Source organism: Polypterus senegalus, chromosome 13 (assembly GCF_016835505.1).
Source record: "Polypterus senegalus isolate Bchr_013 chromosome 13, ASM1683550v1, whole genome shotgun sequence".
NCBI classification, from domain to species: domain Eukaryota; kingdom Metazoa; phylum Chordata; class Cladistia; order Polypteriformes; family Polypteridae; genus Polypterus; species Polypterus senegalus.
This window is the reverse complement of record NC_053166.1, coordinates 89206000-89229928: the sequence shown is the minus strand read 5'-3', so window position 1 is coordinate 89229928 and position 23929 is coordinate 89206000. Positions and strand designations below refer to the sequence as shown.

General features: G+C 40.3%; 1 protein-coding gene across 7 annotated transcripts in view; it reads right to left on the bottom strand.

The window, feature by feature from the left end:
- Positions 1 to 17484: 17484 nt before the first annotated feature.
- Positions 17485 to 23929, bottom strand: part of LOC120542402 (serine/threonine-protein kinase BRSK2-like) — a 225937-nt gene continuing 219492 nt past the window's right edge. For all 7 annotated transcript variants that reach the window (XM_039774850.1, XM_039774852.1, XM_039774851.1 and 4 more), the window contains exon 19: positions 17485 to 18897. In XM_039774850.1, the coding sequence (XP_039630784.1) occupies positions 18743 to 18897 (155 nt within the window). In that variant the 3' untranslated portion in view covers positions 17485 to 18742. The remainder of the gene's footprint in view (positions 18898 to 23929) is intronic.

Below are 23929 nucleotides of genomic sequence, written 5' to 3'. Positions count from 1 at the left end.
GCTCAGCGTACAACTTGGTCGTATTACAACCGGAGGGCTGAACTCAAAATGTGGTATACAAAGAGATCCATAACAAATAATTATTGGTATATTTTCCCTAAGTTTAAAAAGGTTTAATTTTCTTCTTAATAAAAATTTTAAGTCAGTACTTCGCCGCTGCTAAGCGCAGGCATTTTGCTATTTATATTATAAATTAAGGCATGAGGGTTGCCCTGGACATGACATAAGCTACATAGTGTCTGACAATGAGTCCAAGGATTTCATCCCGATATCTAATGGCAGTCAAGGTGCTGTTGTCTAGCCTGTAGTGGTCTGTGCGTCCCTCCATGGATATGCCTTCCCAGACCATCAATGACCCCGCACCAAACCGGTCATGCTGAGTGATGTTACAGGCAGCATAACGTTCTTCATGGCTTCTCCAGACCCTTTCACATCTGTCACTTGTGCTCAGGGTGAACCTGCTCTTATGGCACAGGGTGCCATTGGTGGACCTACCAATTCTGGTATTCTATGGCAAATGCCAATCAAGTTCTACAGTGCCGGGCAGTGAGAACAGGGCCCACCAAAGGCCCTCAGGCCACCCTCATGAAGTCTGTTTCTGATTGTCTGGTCAGAGACATTCACACCAGTGGCCTGCCTGCTATAGGTCATTTTGTAGGGCTCTGCCAGTGCTCATCCTGTACCTCCAGTCCTGTTGATGGGTCAAGGACCTTTTATGGCCCTGTCCAGCTCTCCTAGAGTAACTGTCTGTCTCCTGGAATCTCCTCAATGCCCTTGAGACTGTGCTGGGAGACACAGCAAACCTTCTGCCAATGGCACGTATTGTTGTGCCATCCTGGAGAAGTTGGACTACATGTGCCACCAGACTCTGTAGGGTTCAGGTATCGGCCCAGGCTACCAGTAGTGACAGTGACAGTAGCCAAATGCAAAACATATGACAAAACAGATGAGGAGGGAAAAATGTCAGTGTCCTCCACCTGTTAAACCACTCATTCCTATTTTGGGGGTCGTCTCATTGTTGCCCCTCTAGTGCACCAAAGCAGCTAAAACCGATTAATAACCCCCTCTGCTACTTAACTGACCAGTCTCAGCGAAATAAAATTAAAATTAAAACTTTACAAACTTTAATTAAAAATTAAATTGCAACAAAACTGAACTCCTGCAAAGTGGCACTAAAGTGTAACTTAAGAAAACAAGCTCCTCTTCAACCATTCTTGGTGATGATCTCATCAGACCTTCTTTTACTACAAAGAATCTCGGTGTCACTTTGATTCCTCCTTTTCTTATTTCACCCATGTAAACCATATTAAGAAACTTTCTTACTTCCACCTGTGTCGCATTTCTTATGTTTGCTCCTTCCTCTCCTTTTCTAATGCTGAGAATCTTGTCCCTGCTTTCATCACATCCCACATTGATTATTGTAAGTCACTACTGGCAGGTGCCACTTCTAATCTTATATCACAGCCCAGCTGATTCAAAACTCAACTGCAAGAGTCCTGACACAAACCACCAACAGCGAGCACATCACAGCCATCCTGCTGCACCTTCACTGCTCCCTGTGTCTTACAGGATTGAATATCAAATTCTGTTACTGACCTGCCCACTAAGGTCCTCTGATTCGGTGCCCCACACTAACCTGCACTCTGTGGGTGACAGGAGGGCCTACAGCTGTATGGCTCCCAGACTGTGGAATGACCTCCCTAAATTAATGACATCAGCTGACTCCATTCATTTGTTTTAACTCATTCGTTTAGGAGGACATTAAACAGACCTGACATTCTGTCCTTTCTTTCAGTTTACTCCCTCTATCTGTCCAGGTACTCAGGGTTTGCATTTTCATCTCAATTTATGTTATTTGTTCAAGATTTTTTTGTAGTATTATATGTTGTATTTTGGTCTGGATTACTATCTTTTATTCTATTTGAATGTTTTGTATATCATGTATTTATCTTTATTTAGTGAAGATATTATTTGTAGCCAAATAAGAAGAAGAAAGAAGATGTACTGTTTTTCCTTCTCATTTTTATCGCTTCATTTTTGAACAGGTCCTTGACCCGACGTTACTTTCTGGACTTTGCCAAGACCTGCCAAAACCTTCCAAAAGTAATTTTACGAAATTAGTCCTGAAACGAAGGTGACGTCACTTCCGGGCTTGTAACTGCGGTGACGTATGTTGCTGTGGCTCTGCAAGTGGATGCCACTCGCCTACAATACCCATGACATTGGTCAGGTAATGCCTACAATGTCAGTCACCAAACACCCTTTGAGTCAGGTAACCTTCCCACAGCCCAAATCGTAACCGGACTGTGATAGGATGGGCATTTTGTGACTGACATTGAGGGTGTTTCATGATGTTGGGTTGTTATGTGACTGACCTCAGAGGTGCTGTGGTCCACAATTACACTTTGTTGGAGCTCGAGGCAGCCCGCAGATGGAGTGCACATTCATGCCTTTGTTGATCACATAGCTTCAATCGGGTAGATGCACTAAAACCATTAGAATACTCTTGTGTTTTCATTTTGATCTTTTGATAGTCATGTTGTCATTAAAATTATTCAATAAATGTAAATGTTGGTATGGCTGTTAATTTTCTACAATAAAATAATGTTTAAATTTCTTGTCCTAATGATGAAATTTGTCGCCATTAATATTGTAGCACTGCACCAGTGCTCACCTTCACTGAGTGCCAAAGGATTCTCGCTCTTCTTGTGGTTCTTCATGTAGCTCACTATCCTTAGAAGGACAGCACACTGTAGCCGCAGTTGTTTTAATTCACATACGACTTTCAAAAGCTTATTATTTTTATCAGATCCCCTGCAGCTGGAACTCAAGCATTTCTATGATGGGAAATAATAGAGTTGGTGACTTGTCGAGCGCTGTTACAACAGTGAAGTGAACACGAATTCATCAGCACTAGCGTGACACCATAAAATGTAAGGATTCGTAATTATATGATGATTGTCAAACAATGGGAATCATTTCATTTTTCCTTCAGTGTTTGGGGAGTAATTGCACCAAGGGGCTTAGGGAATGTGTTTGAAGAAATGGGCACTGATAAGGTGGCTTAGAGACCGTGCCCATGGTAATTAAATGACGCATTATAAGTTCCAATACAGATGAACAGTACATATTTATTGTCAGATAACAAGTTTCACACTGCTAGACTCCATATTTACTTCAATATCATCTCTGTATAAAATATAATCAGTAGATTCACATCTCCTTTCACAGCATGTTACTGCTGCTTGCTTAGCTTTCATGCAGTCTTCATACTGGATTAGGTCGTTGACATTTAAGTGGATATATAAATGTCTGCTTGCAGTGGTTTAAAAGAGTTTCTACAGTACAGTTCTGAAAACAAAATATTTCCAAATTACGGGCAGGTCTCTTCATTTTAGAACTTAAACATCTCAAACGTTTTAGATGATCAAGGCTCAACATTACGCATAGTCCTCAGTTTTTCTGAAAGCAGTTGCAGACAGAAAATAAATATATTTACACTTTATTTAAAAGACTAGGGGGCTTCGCCCCCTGCTCGCTTTGCTCACCAACCCCTGTTTTTGTTTTTCCAGATACACACTTTTAAGATTTTTTTTTCTTTGAATTGTTGATTTTTTTTTTTATTTTGATTTTTTTTTAGGAGTGGAGGATCTTTTTTGGCACAATCAGGAAGAAACCTCAGAAGCTTCACGGGGTTTCATAAGCCAAACACAAGGATTATGTTTGATTTGATTGTTGATTTTCTTTTCATTGAAAAGTTTCACTTTTATTTCAGAACTTCGGTAAAAACAATATTTGGAATCTTTCGAGTCCCAACGTTCTGAATCTTTTAAATGAGGTCCATGACTCATGTGTTTAATGACTTTGTACCATAATTCAGGAGAGGTTTCTCTGTTTGGAATTTCAGCACAGACAATACGATCTACATCATCAGCAGTTAATAATTTCTTTTGCAAAGTAACCAATAAATGCATGTGAGGTAAACTCCGTTTTTGAAATCCTCTGATTTAAACTTCAAAGCCTTACAATATTTACATACTTCTCACATATCACCTATGTCCATATATTCGATCTCTATTCACCTTATCGTTATTTCTCAGAGTAATAATTTCTCTTTCTTTGCTCTAATGTGATGTTTACTTTCTTTTTTTTTTGACACTGTCGTTTTTTTCTGCTTTCATATTCTGTATCTTGCTCTGCTTGTGTTTTGCACCTACGTTTTTTCTGAGTGTTTTGAATTCCAGTTTTCATTTTCTGTAACCTGCTCTGCATGTGTTTGCCCTCCTTGTTTTTTAACCTCCTTATGACATTTTACTTTGTTTTCTACTCTTTGTCTTTTATTTCTGACCTCACTTTGTCCTGCTTTTCCTTCAATGACACCTGGTCCATGGTGATTATTTTCCCTTTTTCGAGTAATAATTTCCATTTGTTTGCGCTACTGCGATCTTTACTTACTTTCTTTTTTTTGATACTTTCTATTTTTCCTGCTTTCATATTCTTTAACTTTCTCCACATGTGTATCGCGGCAACGTTTTTTATGAGCCTTTCGAATTCCACTGCTTTCATAATCTGTAACCTGCTCTGCATGTGTTTAGCGCCAACATTTTTGAACATCTTTATGAAGTTCTACTTTGTCTTTTACTCTGTCTTTTAATTCTGAGCCTGATTGGATGAGCTTTTTTTCAATTTCACTTGTTCCAGGCTGATAATTACGTTTATTATTTTCTGAATTTGCACCTAGGTTATTCTTTTTCTTTTTTCTTTTTTTTCTCTCCAACACTTTTGATGCTCTTTTCTCCACGCTGCTTTCTTCTTCGCTTTGTCGTCGACGTTTCATTTATAACGTACTGTCCTTATATGCTTTATATGCGCTGAGAGCCCTGGATCTGTGTGTGCTCAAAGCATTTACACGACTGTGGTTTTTCTCTTTGTGGTCTTATTTGATATTGCTTGTAAGTTGAGTGTGTCTTGCAAGAATCTCATGTTCTATGTCTCCGTGAGATGGTCCTGGGTCAATCTCTTTCGTCCCACGGGTCTTTTAAGTGTCTTCCATGATCTTCATGTGAAGATCACGTCTCGTCTCCCTAGTGTTTCTCTCCAGGATTTTTTTTTATAATAGAAAGATGTTGTCTGGGATCAGACTCCAAAAAATGTGTTTACCAGTTAGTGTGTACACTCACCTAAAGGATTATTAGGAACACCTGTTCAATTTCTCATTAATGCAATTATCTAATCAACCAATCACATGGCAGTTGCTTCAATGCATTTAGGGGTGTGGTCCTGGTCAAGACAATCTCCTGAACTCCAAACTGAATGTCAGAATGGGAAAGAAAGGTGATTTAAGCAATTTTGAGCGTGGCATGGTTGTTGGTGCCAGACGGGCCGGTCTGAGTATTTCACAATCTGCTCAGTTACTGGGATTTTCACACACAACCATTTCTAGGGTTTACAAAGAATGGTGTGAAAAGGGCAAAACATCCAGTATGCGGCAGTCCTGTGGGCGAAAATGCCTTGTTGATGCTAGAGGTCAGAGGAGAATGGGCCGAATGGTTCAAGCTGATAGAAGAGCAACTTTGACTGAAATAACCACTCGTTACAACCAAGGTATGCAGCAAAGCATTTGTGAAGCCACAACACGCACAACCTTGAGGCGGATGGGCTACAACAGCAGAAGACCCCACCGGGTACCACTCATTTCCACTACAAATAGGAAAAAGAGGCTACGATTTGCACGAGCTCACCAAAATTGGACACAAGAAGACTGGAAAAATGTTGCCTGGTCTGAGGAGTCTCGATTTCTGTTGAGACATTCAAATGGTAGAGTCTGAATTTGGCATAAACAGAATGAGAACATGGATCCATCATGCCTTGTTACCACTGTGCAGGCTGGTGGTGGTGGTGTAATGGTGTGGGGGGTGTTTTCTTGGCACACTTTAGGCCCCTTAGTGCCAATTGGGCATCGTTTAAATGCCACGGGCTACCTGAGCATTGTTTCTGACCATGTCCATCCCTTCATGACCACCATGTACCCATCCTCTGATGGCTACTTCCAGCAGGATAATGCACCATGTCACAAAGCTCGAATCATTTCAAATTGGTTTCTTGAGCATGACAATGAGTTCACTGTACTAAAATGGCCCCACAGTCACCAGATCTCAACCCAATAGAGCATCTTTGGGATGTGGTGGAACGGGAGCTTCGTGCCCTGGATGTGCATCCCACAAATCTCCATCAACTGCAAGATGCTATCCTATCAATATGGGCCAACATTTCTAAAGAATGCTTTCAGCACCTTGTTGAATCAATGCCACATAGAATTAAGGCAGTTCTGAAGGCGAAAGGGGCTCAAACACCGTATTAGTATGGTGTTCCTAATAATCCTTTAGGTGAGTGTAGTTAGCCCTATGATATGAGAGCCTCTCTATATGCAACATGGAGATACATAAGGGTGTGTTATACCGATGTATTACCATGAAGGGCAAGAAGCGCGAACCAACACATTCAATTGCCTTGACACAATTTTGCAATTTTAGTGGCTTCTCCATCTTAGTTTAAGGTGGACAGCTGACACTGCAGCCCACAGCAAAAGCACACAATACTTCTTTTTAAATCACATCAGAGAAAAGCAGCATGTGACATTAACGTACTTGCATCAGCTACACAGCACAAACAAAATGGTCTCTGTTCATGTAGTTAAGGTTCTGAAAACACAAGGCAAAAAGGTGGGGAAAATGCAATGTACCAAATATATAATATATGTACAGAAGCCAAGGATACCCAGCCCTTTAAAAGAGAGTTCAAAGGTGTAGAGACTCCTGTGGCTGCTTGAGACAAGCCCAAGATGACCTCAGGACCCCCACAAAGATTAGGTCTTAGGCAGCACGGTGGTTTTCTGCACTGCCCAAAGGCATTGTGGCTGAAGATTGAACCCTTGGTAGGTCCTACAGGCCTTTCCTTGCCTTATCTTTGAAGTGAGACTTAGGAAGTGATGGAGATGAGGAGCAACTGACTACTTTGACAAGTGCCAAATGGAAGCCACTTCACTGTGGGGGCAGAGACTTGACTGTGTAAGTACGTCCTGTGGGTCAGCAGGTTTTATTTTGTTTTATACTCTTTTTTTAAGCCTTCAATTATCTTCTCTTAGTTTGTGTTTTGGCTTAAATTAATATGTTAAAAGAATTACCAATGAACTGTTCTTATATTACTTTATTGAAAAAATTTGTATTAGGGCTCGTTTACACTTCATGCTCAGAATGTGTACGTGCACACATCATGGCTGCCACACATTCCCAGTGTTCATTTGACGCATCCTCTGAGCAGGTCCTTAGAAATTAACGTGACGCATGAGCAAGTTGCAGTACCAGCAAAAAGTCAGGGGGTGCAGTGTGCTAAAAGTTGGAATGTGACGTCAGAGTCTCTGATTAATATCTACATGTGACAGAAAGCCTTTATGCGGATCCTACGGGATCGATGTGCGCGCTTCGATGTTTGATGAATGGTTCGATTTGGTGAAGAAAAATGCCTACATACAGATGCATTCGTGATGCTTTTATATTCAAGCGTTGCATATTCCCGATCATAATGACACGATACATTTTAAAAGTCTCACATACCATCTTTTGTGCCATCTTCTTTTTCTGGCGCTTGCTCCTAACTTGACAGCAGTGGCAAACAGCAATAGATCACCCCACAGAACACATTAAATGTATGATATTCCAACTCTCTGCACATTTAGAATCATTAGATTTATACTTGATATCTCTTTCATGATGAAATGCATTAAAGTGTGCATGTTACATTTTACAGATAAATCGTTAATTTCGTTTAAATAATGAATAATGTTAAATTACACATATGGGGGAGGAGGAGTAGCACTGCCATCTCGCAGGGAGTCACGTTGCTGGTATTCCCTGCCTGCAGTTTACATGTTTTCCTGCTGGGTTTCCACAGTGTGCTCCAGTTTCCTTCCAAAGATATACAGATTTGGTTACACTAAAATGACGCTAGTGTATGTGTGTGCTTGTAATTCACCTTGCGATGAGCTGCTGCCCCATCTAGGGATTGTTTCAGCCTCGTGCCCAGTGCTTGCTGGAATGGACACATCCCTGGATTGATGGATTTAATCATTAAACATCCTGTTCAGAGATATACGGTAAGGTGTCATCGGAAATAAATGGGTGTTCCAGGCAATTCACAACACAGCGAAGCTGAACCTATTCTCACCGTGATAATATCTCGCACTGCCAACTGGTGGGTTCTTCCAGATTTACGTAAAGTACGCGCGCAAGTATAAACACTACAACGCTTGCGTAGCAGGAGTGTCCGCTGCACCATACCTCGCGTCGTGTGAAGTATATACCGGCCTTACTCTGTGTGTAAATACCAGTTGGAATACAGAGCTAGACATTGGGGACAAAGATTGAGAGAACACATTTTTTTATATTTAGCAATGAGCTACCAGCTATCTGCCTCTTAATAAGACTAAGAATTCTCACCAATGGAAGCCAGTTAAAAAAACATAAAATGAATGCCAGATGTTTTAAGGAGACAATGAGGCTTATGGGCCAACATGGTTCTACAAAGGATCCTTTGAAATGTAGGGATAGGGTGTTGGGCTAAAAACCTGGAAATCATTAGGGCGATAACACTATTAAGGCTACATTACACTGGGAAAAGAACAAACATTCTTTTAAAAATTGGGGATGTGGAGCAGATTGTGTGTCGAGGCTACAAGTGATCTGCTGTCCAGGAAATACAGTTGCTTGTGAAAGGAAGTGAAGTCCTACAGGCCTGTGAGATGATCATTGAAAAAATAAATAAATAAAAGAAACCTGTGAGGTGTGACAGATAGGAGTCGCTGTCATCCCCTTGAACCCTCAGACCAGACGCCAGACACCAGATAAAAGTCCAAATAATTATTTTATTTGTACAATAACGTGCACAAAGCACCTCCACCTCCACTATACTCAACTAATAATTACAATAATAACAATAATCACAATAATACACAATTCCTCCACACCTCCCAGCAGCTCAGTCACCCTTCCTCCCAACTCGGCTCACTGCTACGATCTAACACAGTCCTTTTATACTTCTTGACCCGGAAGTGTTTCTCTCTCTCTGTCGATGTGACTTTGTAACACTTCTGGGTCGGGTGATAACTCCTTTTTCTTCAACCCGGAAGTACGTCATTTCTTCTGTCCCCGTGACTGGGACGTTCTTCCGGGCTGTATTGAAAATATACATCTCTGGGCCTCCCTGCAGCGTCCCCTGGAGGCCCCGACGTTATCCAGCAGGGCTGTGCATTAAAACTCCAAAGTCCATGATGCCCTGCTGGAATTCGGGGCATCTCCACGTCGCAGGGAGGGCTCCATCTGGCGGCTTGGGGGTATTGGCTGGCCATAGTCCACAGGGGTATCTCTGGCTGAGTAACATTAGGGATTAATGTTTATGAAAACTGATTAGTCTTTTGCCTGTGAAAGAGGAAACACTGCATTAAGCAGAGGGGTAACTTCTAACTTCTTCACAGTCCTTTTTTTAGTTTTTATCAATAGTGATCATTTGTAGTGTCCATTCGTGTTTGCTTATGGCTGTGGCCCAAATGTACACCTCGTTTGAGGAGCATTTTTTTCAAATAACATACCTGCACTGAGTCTCTCCAAACATGCAGTGCTTGCATGCAACTATTTTTTACCTACTGCAATCACCTAACTGTCTAAAGCTCCCTTGAAATGATTCCCATTTTTGAAGGCTATTCACTTTCAACCAGAATATCCAAAATGCTTCTAGAAATCAGTCAAAACTATATGTCAAATGTTTCTGAGCTTAAACACACAATATATACAGTATTTAATTCATTCCTTTGACTGAATCTATTTGTTCCAATACATCATTGCAGACAGCAGCATTTAACCTGAAAGCATGGAACGCAAGGCACAAACAAACCAATCCCAGAAAAGACCCCAGGCCAATGCAAGGCCCACACACTCGTGCATTCACATTTACTTTGAGAAACTGAGACAGGGCCACCAGTCAACCTAACCTGCATGTCTGTAAGGCATGGGAATACACTACGGTGTCTGGAGAAAAGCCAAATGAGCAATGGGAGAACAGGCAAACACAATAAGGAGACTGGGACAAGCCGAGCTTCAAACACAGGGCAGTAAACCATCATGCCACATTTGTGCATTTTGTAAAAGCAAGAAAGCCCTACTAGTCACTACAGGAAATGCAATATGAAGGGCTTAACATTGAAGATCATTCTTTTAAGCTATCTTGACTGTCTCAATCCACTTGTGGGTATAAAAAGCACACACAACACAAGTACATTCAATAAATTTTTATTGACTTAATTCTACAATTTGCATCCAGCTGATATTGTTTATTTTAAAATTCATTTGTATGTTTATTTCCAAGTCGTCATTTTAGTTCACTTGTGCATACATGATGATGAAGTAGGTATTGTATTTAAAAGTATATATATATTTTTTCACACACACATATATATATATATATATATATATATATATATATATATATATATATATATATATATATATATATATGTATGTCATATAAAACAAATTCACTTCACAATCTGACACCATCATTGCTGGATTGCTGTGAGGTGCGTAAGAGGATGAAGACGGAGTGGAGGAGCATTAATGAAGAAATGAAATACAGCTGTGCCACTGGGTCAACTGCAGAAAGAAGAGTTTAAAGGTCAGGGGGCATTCACACAACTCATGTTGAAAGGAGTATTGAGGCGTGGAGATTTCATTCTCCTATAGACATAAAAGGAGAGGCCTAGAGGGGCTGGTGAAGTAAGAAGAACGTTGCATAACTCTATAGACACACACCAGCAGTGCATGAGCGTAAGATTGTTCACAATGTTCTGTTGCCTGAGCTGAACTGGGGTCCTCACAAGGAACCTTGGCCGATTTGTGATACTTGTGTATTTGGTCAGGGCACATCAATTTTTCATTGCTGTATACAGATGGGATTATTCTTAGTGGTAGCTGACTACAGAGACATTTAATCAGTTAATTCTGTAAGTTTTATTCAAATAAATGTTAAAAAAAGCATCAGTAGCTTTTTACACATAAATTCACATGCAGTTATGAAATACAGTAAATAAGAAAGGGTTGAATAATTTACTTATGATATGTAGAGAGTATTACACTAAAGGCCACTTTCAAGGTGTCACTCTTGTTTCTCTTATCTGTGAACTAAAGTGACAAGTTATTGTTAAACCTTAAGGGATGCCACTGATCTGCAGAGGTTTCCCTTTTGTAATTGCTGACAGTTAGGTTTTTGTACATTAACAGCAAAATTTAAGGAAGGCTTCAACTGTTAAGTGTAATTGCTTCATTCCATTAACCCAAAACATAAACTGGTTATTCACAGTGCAACCCATGGGCCGCACCCCAAGCATGAAAATTAAAAATATCAACTGATTCGAGTATTACTTGGCTCTAGGCAAGCTAGCATATACAGTTTGAGGCTAGTTCTGCTAGTATTGTGCATGAAGGTGGCACATAAAGAAGCTGCTGAATGGCTGGAATGCAAGGCATATGGGAGAACAGACAATACGATACAACCTGGGAGAGAAAGTGAAGCAAAGCGTACAAAGGGTTAGATGGTAAGTACTTTAGCCACTTTACACTAGTAAACATGCTGCACAAAAGAGCTCACAAAGAAGGAACACTTAAAATGTGGCTGTTTTGATGTGAGAATGATGAATTCCTCTTAAATATCATTACTTGTGAAGAAGAAACAACGGAGCTTATAATTACTGAAGCTGCCGCCTCTTGGGTAGCCTTTCATCTTTGTCAGAGGAGGAAGAACATTTAAGAGAAACTATGTATTGCGCAGATTTTCCAATTAAAGTTTTCAACAGACTCTTGCGTATCAACTTCTTTTCATGACAGAATATTCAAAAAGTCGAGATTTTCAGCTGAGGGTGACATCAATACCATGGTAGCATGAATGATGAAGATTACTTTCTTGCTGTTACTGTACAAAATGCTTTTTTTTTTTTTTTTTACCAAAAGAGAACTTTGTTACCAATGAATGTAATAGTAATTGATATTTTTAAGAACTCTAAATTTCAATTTGTATTATAAGTAGATGGTTTTACAAAATACTGCTTGCATTCTGTAAGACAATTAAAATGTTTTGCATCACTGCAGTGAGTTTAATACTTTATCTTACTTTGCTATACTGAACATACAGTTTTGAAAGCAGTTATCATTAGAAGCTAGAGTCACCTGAGAAAAATATTTTTCTGTGAGAAAGAGGCATTCACCTTTAAGGTCGTGCTGAAACAGAACAATCTTGTTCTGGTGTGAAAAGAAGGACACACACACACACACACACACACACACGCAAACTCTAAACAGACACACACACACACGCAAACTCTAAACAGCTAGCAATGGAGTAGACAAGAAGACCTAGCACAACATGTAAACATACAGCAAAGATGATGTACCCTTTCAAGTGTCGCTCATCAGCATATGGGCCACAGAATATTGCAAAATGTGTACGTTATTTTAATTTGTGGGAGGATGAGGTTTGAGGAGAAAATGTGTCCAGTTGTATGTTTGTCTGGGCAGAGCAGAGGCACTGTCGAGAGTCAAGGGTGAGGGTGATGGAGGCTGGAATATGAAAGTTCAGATCCTACATCAGAAGTTGATTATTGCAGAATAAGAGTAAGTCTGGTCTCCTTTTCTATAGCTCCTATAAACCAACCTGGGCAAGCTGATGAAACAAAGGCGTATGTGCTTTACATTCATTGAAGTTTGAGCTTCTCACAGTGTGTCAAGTGTACAAGGGGTGCTTCACACATACATGCACAATTTCGAGTGGGTCTATATACTGTAAACAGGGAAGCTCATTTAGCCCCATTGCTGCATGGCTCCTTCAGAAACATTCAATAAGACATCTCTCTAAACATGAGAACAAAGAACATTCCGATACATTTGTCACAGCATAAATCAATGGAAAAGTTACAAAATGTGCATAAATATGAACAATCAGATAAATATATTAACAAATGAGACATAAATAAATAAATAAATATATAAATAATAAATACAAGGTTGTTGTAAAAAAAAAAAAAAACTTCAATTAAATTAACATTTTACAATCTGAATCAAAGAAACATAACATCAAAATTGTCTGGAAACAGAGAGGAGAAAGAGAAACAAAGCAAAGAGAAGCTGGCTATGCTGTTGGGATTAAAACTTACTATGCAGGAGTAAAGGATGGAGATGTGTGCCAACCAGTGGCTGGATGGCGGAAGGCAAGAGGGGGCGTGTTGGTCAAAAACGGAGCAAACAATAGAAGCCAGTGAATCTCCTTGTGAGTTGTTTTGAGGTATGAGGGCTCAAAGTGAGGGCGCCGTGTTCATTATTAAGTGACGTTTAATTAACCAGATTTAAATGGTGAGCTTCGGTCCCAGCTATTTCACAGAGGAGCCTTTTAAAATTATAGGACAGCTAGACAGGAAGCAGATTGAAAATATTCATCTGTACCATGACTTCCTAGAGTGAATAGCTGCTCAAGTCATGCAGTGGTATGGAATACACGTGGTGTGGCTTTCTAAACTGCAGAAACAGATGCATTTTACAGCCCACAGACTACGTTATTGAGCACCTCCATTCTCCAGACCTAAAATGTATTTCTTCAGTGAAGCCCTGAGCATATGTGGGGTCTTATTTAGAACTCTTTAATGGCTGGAATAACCTCTTGCCCTACTGAAATTTCAATAACTCTCTTTTAGAGTCGTTATTTACACGAATAATAGAAACTGAGTAAGGAAAGATATGCTTCAAAAATGCATGCATTTTTTTTTATAAAATCCTAAATAAAATGGTTACCATTTAAATTGTGTATTCGAATAAATATATTGCCTAGACTTTTAAATTATACTTTTTTTCCTTCAAGTTATATTCTATTAAAAATATGAGATTACAGCATGCATTGAATTATGCCTTTTGACATAAATGGGCTTATTGTCATTCGTGTAAATGGCTCTCAGTTCTCCACCCAATATTCCCAAAAGAAAAAAATTAAAGAAGCCAATCAGAAAATACAGACATAAGGGGCAGCTGATACAAAGCAATTTAGTACCGGCCTGTTAATAACAGCAGGCTTCCATTCATCACATTTTAATGAAAAGCATTTTTAGAGCACACTGAAAAATCGTTATTGTTTAGTAAAGATATTAATGTGAACAACTGTTAGCTACTCATTTTGACAAGAACTGTTGATGTTAGGGTCAAAATCAGGAAACTGCAATGAATGACACTGCTTTATATTCTGGAACCTTGTGTTTCAGCAATTAGTAAATTAACCACAGATCTATTCCGTAAAGCTATAATGTTTTGTATTTTTGCAAATTTAAATTATATTAAGCTACTCCTAATTTTAAAAGGCCATTAATCAGCATATGCTCCCAACCTATTAAATCTTATCAACTCATTTGTTCAGCTACTGGCACTTAGACCTCCACTGTAGCACTAAAAGATATGACAACCAAAAAATATCAAAGCAACAAAAATGAAAATCGCCTGAATAAAAAATAATGTTGCAAAAGATGAATACTAGAAGAAACTGGAAGTGGTGTGTAGCTTGCATGTTGATTACCGCATGCAAGTAAAAATTTCATTGTACGCTGTAGACGAGACAATAAGGAGCCCAATAAACCTACTGCATACTGAAGCATGGTGGGCAAAACTGGGGCACTGCACTGTTGATGTAATGTATCATGAATGCCACTGACAAAAATCAGTATGAAGATAAAAGACATGTCCAACAGTAATAAAAATAAAATGATTATGAAAACAGAATATTAAGAATATCTGTAAGAGAAAACAAACTGCTTGGATAAGATGTAAATCTAATGTCAACTGAAATAAACATTCACTGACGCACCAGATGGTAAAAGTTATTGGCCTGCTATTGTTCTAAAATATGGGCGGGTGGCGAGGGCTGACTTCAACACAAGTAGAGGATAGTAGGAGTCACCGAGAGGTCTAGACAGGGCTTGTTTTCCACGTGAGTTTAACTGCTTGCAGAGACAGGATTACCTGAAGTGCATTACATTCCTATTTGTGAGGGCACACTGGAAAAACAGTGTAAACAAAGATTTATTGGTAAAAGGTTTACCTTATTTATTACTTTATGCAGCATTTTCACATTTTGTTCTTCCCTACATTCATTACTCCACCTTGTAAATATTAAAGCAGACAAACACTTGAGTAGTACAGAATCAAGCAGGCATTCTTATTACTATATCAGAAAAAGTGGCAATATTATATTTTAGGTAACAATGTGATTATGGTATTAACGATGGCTGCAGATAAACAAAATGCATGCACAAAGGAATATCAGCATAAGTGCAGGTGGCAAAAATCAGTGAATTAAATGCTTCCATTTTTGTGACAGTTTGAGAAAGATAATATTTGACCATTCTATAGACACATTCCAATTTTTTTACATTGATTGGTTTATAACATTTTTCTCAATGTGTTTAGAGAATTGTGGTGTACTGACAAAGTAGCTTGACTGTCCCACATCATATAATGTTGCTGGCCAACTAGACCACAGCACTTTTTCTGATTTATAAAGTCTCCTATGTAGACACCAAACACTGATGCATGTGGCTTAGCAGAGTATTATGGTGATAAGTACTAGTATATTTAATAAACATTCAGGACTTGTCTTGGAGTAAAACTCCTCAAAGCAGCTGAGTATCAATTATTACTAGATGTGAGAACATGTAGTTTGGGGAATGACAGTGAAGAAAAGGAATTAAAGAATTCAACAAGCAGGAAAATCTGACTCCTCTCTGTCCTTGGTGAAAACACAGTTTTTCATTTGGTGCTGTAAACTGACTGGGAATAGGATATAAAATTTTAAGGAAAAAGGTGGGGAAAAATATACACACAGCTAACAATGGTAAAACAGGCATATCAACGCAAAGAAGCACAGACACTTGCAAATGGCATTTTTACCTTAGGATTTTCTTATAAGTTTCACAATATACAAAAGTTGCACTACAGAAATGTTGATAATTTGGACAATTTGGAAATTGTATATTCTCCAAATATATGTCAGTACAACTTTCTTGGGCTAATGATACACCCGATCTTTCCCTTTTTCCAGCAGTTATCCAACCCAAGTAAAATAAAAAACATAATTTATGTTCTTTAAAAATAAAATGTAGAAAGGACTTAGAAGTTAATCAGCATTTATTAAAAATTAAATTTACAGCATCTGATGTTATTCAATTAAATTTTATCAAATATTAAATTGCTGCCACCAAAGTAACTGCACTGCAGAAACTGTGGAAACAGTAAAAGACTTCTATAGTGGACATCTAGGAAAGCAATTATTGAATCAATACATATTTAAAAATGGCATTGACTCTGTAGGAATACTTTTCCTAAAAGATGATGCACCAAGAAATCTCACGCATGTACCTATCTGTTATACACAGTAAGCCGTTTTAGGCCTTTGCCTTTAATGCAGCTCACAAAATCATTTGACATGGATTACAGGCTATAGCCTGGAAGATATAAATAAGAAACCTATTTATCTATCCATTTACTTTATTCCAAGTGGAGGCATGACAAACATTAAATACTGGTTAAAAGCAAAGCCTTTCTGGCTCTATGGTATGGTGTTATATTTACATAATATGAAATGGAACAGATCTGCATAGGTAGTGAGGTAGTGATTTCTTTTATACCTTATTTCTAAAGACCAAAAATGCCATGTGCAAGCAAGTACAAACATTCCAGAAAATGTACAAAGATTAGAAAATTATTATAAATAAAATCAACATCTGAAAAAAATCAGGGGCAGAAAAAAAATTGAACCAGTACTCCCAGTTTCAAATAACACACTCTTTTACATAGACTCTTTACATACTGTTTCTACATAGCCACCCCATCTAGTACACCAGAGAATGCAACAGGCACAATGACAGTTAATGCCATGGAAATACTGCATTGCCCAAAAAGGGAACAGGAGTTGGACTTACTCACAAACAGTCCTGAGGTTATCTGACAGGGGTATAACACTGGTATCTGCACCTGAATTTTCCTAGTCCAATCCAGCACTGCAATGCAAGTTGCAATTTCCTTGATGTGCTTCAGAGTACAACAGATCAGAGGGGTTACTAGGAAATGAACACGTCACTGCTTCTTATCAATATTTCCATGAGTGCTGAATGAAGCAATGACTGCCTTTAAGCCTTCAGAGTGGTGTGAGAAAGAGAATAAAGTAAATCTGGTTATTATTTCACTATGGGTTCCACCTTTTGTGGGAGTGTTTAAGTGTAAGATATTTTTTTCTAAAATTAATTCCCAAATGTATGATGAAGATCAGTTCTTTGCTGTCTACTAGCTGACACACAGATGCACATTTACTTGGTAACACTGTCCACACTAATTGAACCATAAAGGCAGTATTATGGATTTTCTAAGCATTATTGTAAGTTTTTATTTTTTCACATTTGGATTTTTCATTTCTGCTATTACCTGGGGAAAACAAAAGCATTGTAGCATCTCAGTAGTACATTCTGCTATTGGTGTCACATAAGGAGACAGAACCCTAAAAGTAAATCAACCAAAAATAACCAACCATCTGTGAACATGTGTGGTCAACTAAGAAACTTCTGTTTTTGGACAAATGAAAAATCTGACTTAAAAGAACAGATTCACTTCATAAATAAATAATTCATAAATAAATAGACATGAGTTTTGAAATAGAAATGAAATAAATAAATAGAGAAAGAAAGAAATAAAAAGCAAAACACAATCTTGTCCATATTTAATACAGACATAAAAAGTCTGTTGGTTGATGTCACGAGTTAAAATTAATGTCCAAGTGTCTTTAGGCAAAGTGTTTTACTGCAGCTAGTAGGTGCACAATTTGATGTGTCACTGGCCAGGTTATTTTGTTTTTGGACCCTCAATATTGAGTTTTAGAAAAAAAATGCCCACCCATGTATAAAACTATGCAAGCCCTGAAACTGAGGTGGGATCTAAGAACTTTATTATTGGCTGTGCTGGAAAAAAGGGGAATGGGTCTGTAGTCGCACGCCTGCGACTCTGTGCTTGCAATCCAGCGCATCACTTTTTCAGTTTGTCCTGGTATAACGGTTGGCTAAGTAGAATGCAAAGACATGGCCTCTCAGTGTTTCCTATGTTTATATGTCTGCTGGCTTTACCTGGCTTCTTGCATAATGATCCAATTTCATCTTTGGGCAAGTCTTTTTTTTTTCTTAATTGATACTAGATTATGATTTCATTTTACATCAGGATCCAGAAATTTTTCTGGCACAGCTGTAATTATAGCTGTCTTTCTGTCACGCTGTGTTACTTGTCTGACACCAAGACTTCCATTTGCTTAAATTGTCATGTTCATTTATCAGTCATCTTGTCTGACATGAAATCATTATCTCACTTACAGTGTTCATCTTTCTGTCTGCCCTTTTGACATCAAGGCATTGTCCATTGTTGCTGATAGTGTTTGGATCAGAATGTACCCAGTTACATCCGTAATAGGGTTATGTTTCCCACCTGCAAGTTGCAATGGTTTTCTCTGTAAATTCCTAATTGTCAGAGTTCCAAAACCTGTATTTGGGCCAACTGACTGTCCCAGAGGCTGATAATGGCAACAGACTCTCGGTGGCCTTGACACATGCTGATTGTTCTTTTTGCCATACTTATGGCTGAGCTTGTGTCCCATTGGATGGGAGAAGACGGGTCTTGTCCTTGCCTGATCCTCTACGGTGAAGCTCTGCTCCATCTCCTTCAGAGCGCCTTGAATTCTGACGAGTGGGAGTCCCAGGTACTCTGGAGAGCTGTCCATTCTTTTCATCTGAAATGTGAAGACAATAAAGCAAGCATGTGAGCGAAGAATGTGATGGAGAAGTCAAGCACAATGAAGAATGATGCATGCATGTTTCTGCTGTAAAGTAGGGAGAAAATGCCACAATTAAGGAGGCAATAGTGATAACAACAAAAACAGAAATGGAAATGAAATAATAAAATACTGTAAAATTCAAAAAGCACTGCACTTTACTCAAGCTAACAGCTCAAATACAATTGTGGGTTTACAGAGATGTGATAAAACAGAAGTGATAAATACAAATGTGAAGTAGCTATCATTGTTTCTTCTTTTGGTTGTACACTACACATCTGTTGAAATTGTTCTCATCCAGTCAGTCTAGTGGTTTTATAATTCTTTGATCTATTTTCTATATTATTGTGGGATAAGTGAATTTAACCAAGTTCATTATTAGATCGGTCTACTCTTACATCATATGCTACGCACACTCAACAAAACACACATACACACAGACCCTATCTACTTAAGCTCTGATTATGAGTGATGCCTGTACTGTCTGTTTCTGTTCAGTACTCCACACTGGGACTCACTAGCTTTGGGCAACATACAGGTGTCCCTATGTATAACACAGTCCACAGTCCAAAAATATATATATATATATATATATTAGGACTGGACATTAATTAATTAACACCCACAATTATTTTATCGCATGTTAATGCAGTTTTTGTTTTTATTATCATTATTATTATTTTGAAAGCCTCAGTCTCGCTAGAGATCAATAGAGATCAGTAATCTTCTTGTTACAGTGCTTTTCGATACGCTTTTGCTAGAAGGAAAATTACTTTTATTGATTTGACCTTGATTCCCTACACGTGCATGAGTAGAGAAGAGCAAACAGCTTCTAAAATGGCATGTGGAGAGATACCAAAGTGAATGCTCAAAGCAAAATAATCAGTGGATGACTTTTTTCATATAATCAATGAATCGGACTCCGATTTTGATGCAAGTGATCTGGAGATATAGTTTGAAAATGAAAGTGAGGTACCGGCATCAGCTGATCGGTTCCCAGCTGATTGTGGTGCTGAACACATTCATGTAGCTGATGTACCTATGGCAATGTTCATCTGGAAGGACAGACAATTACGATGACAGGAAGTACAAACCATATTATGCCCCACTGCAACTGGCCCCCCACACAGCTGTCTCACAAAGACAGAAAGACCACAATGCATGCCTACTGGTCGTCGAGCCACCCCCTCTGCAGCTGCTGCTGTCGCAAGCTGCAAACAGGCACCAACAGCAGGCACAACAGGCAGCAACAGACTTTTTATGTTGATTTATGTGTTAAACCACTGGAAAAAATATTAGCCCTCAAAGAGTTGCTACTGAACATAGACTATTTATGCTGTTTCCAGATAAAAGAAAAGGTTTCTGCTGGTATCTGTTCAGATAAAAAAGAAAACAGATTTACAAATGTAAACTTGCTGTTGCTCGGAAGGTGCCTGTTATAATGTTATGATTGTGGCTCTGGACTATGAGGGTAACTTGTTTTTCTATAACAAACTAGATAAAATGTTAATAAAATGTTAATGCCCTGGCAGTGGCAAATAACTTTGGTTTTATATTTGGTTTGGTTACATTAATATTTAAGCTGAGATTTACAAGAAATATTTTAACTGCTACTATGTAAAGGGAATACTGCTGTTAAAAAGCACCTTATTTGTTTAAAGTGTTTGCAAACCAAATACACGCAATACACTACTTTTGAGTTCATTATTGAATTTTGCACATAATGTGATTGTCTGATGGTTAGATAGATAGATAGATAGATAGATAGATAGATAGATAGATAGATAGATAGATAGATAGACAGATAGATGCACTACATACACTCTTAAAAATCCCCCTTGCCATATGTTTGGTTGAAGTTTATGCATTTGCCAAGCAAAATTGTGTTCTAAAGTTGAGTGCTATTTAAAAATTTAAAAAAAAAATAGCTTGCCTTCTGGTGCTTTGTAATGGAGGGTGGGTCTGGGGCATGGAGGAAAAGCTTAAAAGATTACCAAATATATAATTTTTTCAAGCCAAGAAAAACTGTTGAGAATTGATCTGCCCCTTCTGTGTTTCTAATGCATGTTTGTGAGAACAAAAGGTCTCTGGAAAAATTCTTGTGCAAATTCTCATGTAAATATGGATGCAAATTGAAAGAAAACCAACCACGTGGCATGAAAAATCTGCTGTGATATAGTCAGTTGGTAGGAAACCACTTCCTGGGGGATAAAAGGTTGTTGCGTAAGAAGACTAAATGCTGAGCTATAACACGAAAATATCAAAAATTACATGTATAAAATATTTTGCACTGTGTGTGTAATTGCAAGATAGGGATCAAGAGTCAATAGTCTACAACAGGTTAAGAGAGCAGTACGACAAGTGTAGACCTAAGAATATCAAGAATATTGATAAATCCATCCATCCATCCATCTTCTTCGGGGGCAGCAGCTTGAGCAGAGAGGCCCAGACTTCCCTCTCCCCGGCCACTTCCTCTAGCTCTTCCGGGAGAATTCCAATTTGTTACCAGGCCAGCCAGGAGACACAGTCCCTCCAGTGTGTCCTGGGTCTTCCCCAGGGCCTCCTAACGGTTGGACATGCCAAGAACACCTAACCAGGGAGGCGTCCAGGATGCGGAGGAGCAGCGGCTCTACTCTGAGCCCCTACCGGATGACTGTGCTTCTCACCCTATCTTTAAGGGAAAGCCCAGACACTCTGTGGAGGAAACTCATTTCAGCCGCTTGTATTCACGATCTCGCTCTTTTGGTTACTACCCATAGCTCATGACCATAGGTGAGGGTAGGAACATAGATCGACTGGTAAATTGAAGGCTTTGCCTTATGGCTCAGCTCCTTTTTCACCACGACAAACCGATGCAGAGCCTGCATCACTGCGGACGCCGCACCGGTCCGCCTGTCGATCTCACGCTCCATTCTTCCCTCACTCATGAATAAGACCCCAAGATACTTGAACTCCTCCACTTGGGGCAGGATCTTGCCTCCAAACCTGAGAGGGCACTCCACCCTTTTCCGGCTGAGGACCATGGTCTCGGATTTGGAGGTGCTGATTACCATCCCAGCCGCTTCACACTCAGTTGTGAACCGATTCAGAGAGAGCTGAATATCATGGCCTGATGAAGCAAACAGGACAACATCATCTGCAAAAAGCAGTGACCCAATCCTGAGTCCACCAAACCGGACCCTCTCAACACCCTGGCTGTGCCTAGAAATTCTGTCCATAAAAGTTATGAACAGAATTGGTGACAAAGGGCAGCCCTGGTGGAGTCCAACTGTCACTGGAAACGGGTTCGACTTACTGCCAGCAATGCGGACCAAGCTCTGACACCGGATGTACAGGGACCGAACAGCCTTTATCAGGGGGTCCGGTACCCCATGCTCCCGAAGCACCCCCCACAGGATTCCCCGAGGGACATGATCGAATGCCTTTTCCAAGTCCACAAAACACATGTAGACTGGTTGGGCAAACTCCCATGGACTCACACTCCAGGACTCTGCTAAGGGTGCACAGCTGTTCCGCGACCAGGACGAAAACCACACTGTTCCTCCTGAATCCGAGGTTCGACTATCCGACAGACCCTCCTCTCCAGTAACCCCAAATAGACTTTTCCATGGAGGCTGAGGAGTGTGATCCCTCTGTAGTGGGAACACACCCTCCGTCCCCCTTCTTAAAGAGGGGGACCACCACCCCAGTCTGCCAATCCAGAGGCACTGTCCCCGATGTCCATGCGATGTTGCAGAGACGTGACAACCAAGACAGTCCTACAACATCCAGAGCCCTGAGGAACTCCGGGCATATCTCATCCACCCCCGGGGCCCTGCCACCAAGGAGTTTTTTGACCACCTCGGTGATCTCAGTCCCAGAGAAGGGGGAGCCCACCTCTGAGTACCCAGGTTCTGCTTCCTCATTGGAAGGCATGCTAGTGGGATTGAGGAGGTCTTCGAAGTAATGCCCCCACTAACCTACAATGTCCCGAGTCGAGGTCAGCAGTGCACCATCCCCACCATATACGGTGTTGACACTGCACTGCTTCCCCCTCCTAAGACGCCGGATGGTGAACCAGAATCTCCTTAAAAGCCATCTGAAAGTCATTCGCCATGGCCTTCCCAAACTCCTCCCATGCCCGAGTTTTTGTCTTAGCAACCACCGAAGCTGCATTCCGCTTGGCCTGTCGGTACCTATTAGCTGCCTCCAGAGTCCCACAGGACAAAAGGGTCCAGTAGGACTCCTTCTTCAGCTTGACGGCATCCCTCACCGCCGGTGTCCACCAATGGGTTCGGGGATTGCTGCCACGACAGGCACCGACCACCTTATGGCTACAGCTCCGGTCAGCCGCCTCAAAAATAGAGGCACGGAACATGGTCCAATCGGACTCAATGTCCCCAACCTCCCTTGGGACGTGGTGGAAGTTCTGCCGGAGGTGGGAGTTGAAGCTACTTCTGACAGGGGACTCTGCCAGATGTTCCCAGCAGACCCTCACAACACGTTTGGGCCTACCAGGCCTGACCGGCATCCTCCCAACCATCGAAGCCAACTCACCACCAGGGGGTGATCAGTTGACAGCTCCGCCCCTCTCTTCACCCGAGTGTCCAAGACATGTGGCCGCAAGTCCGATGACACGACCACAAAGTCGATCATCGAACTGAGGCCTAGGGTGTCCTGGTGCCAAGTGCACACATGAACACCCCTATGCTTGAACATGGTGTTCGTTATGGACAATCCATGACGAGCACAGAAGACCAATAACAAAACACCACTCGGGTTCAGATCGGGGGGTCATTCCTCCCAATCATGCCCTTCCAGGTCTCGCTGTCATTGCCCACATGAACATTGAAGTCTCCCAGCAGTACGAGGGAGTCCCCAGAAGGTATGACCTCTAGCACCCCCTCCAGGGACTCTAAAAAGGGTGGGTACTCAAACTGCTGTTCGGCGCATACGCACAAACAACAGTTAGGACCCGTCCCCCACCCGAAGGCGGAGAGGGAGGCTACCC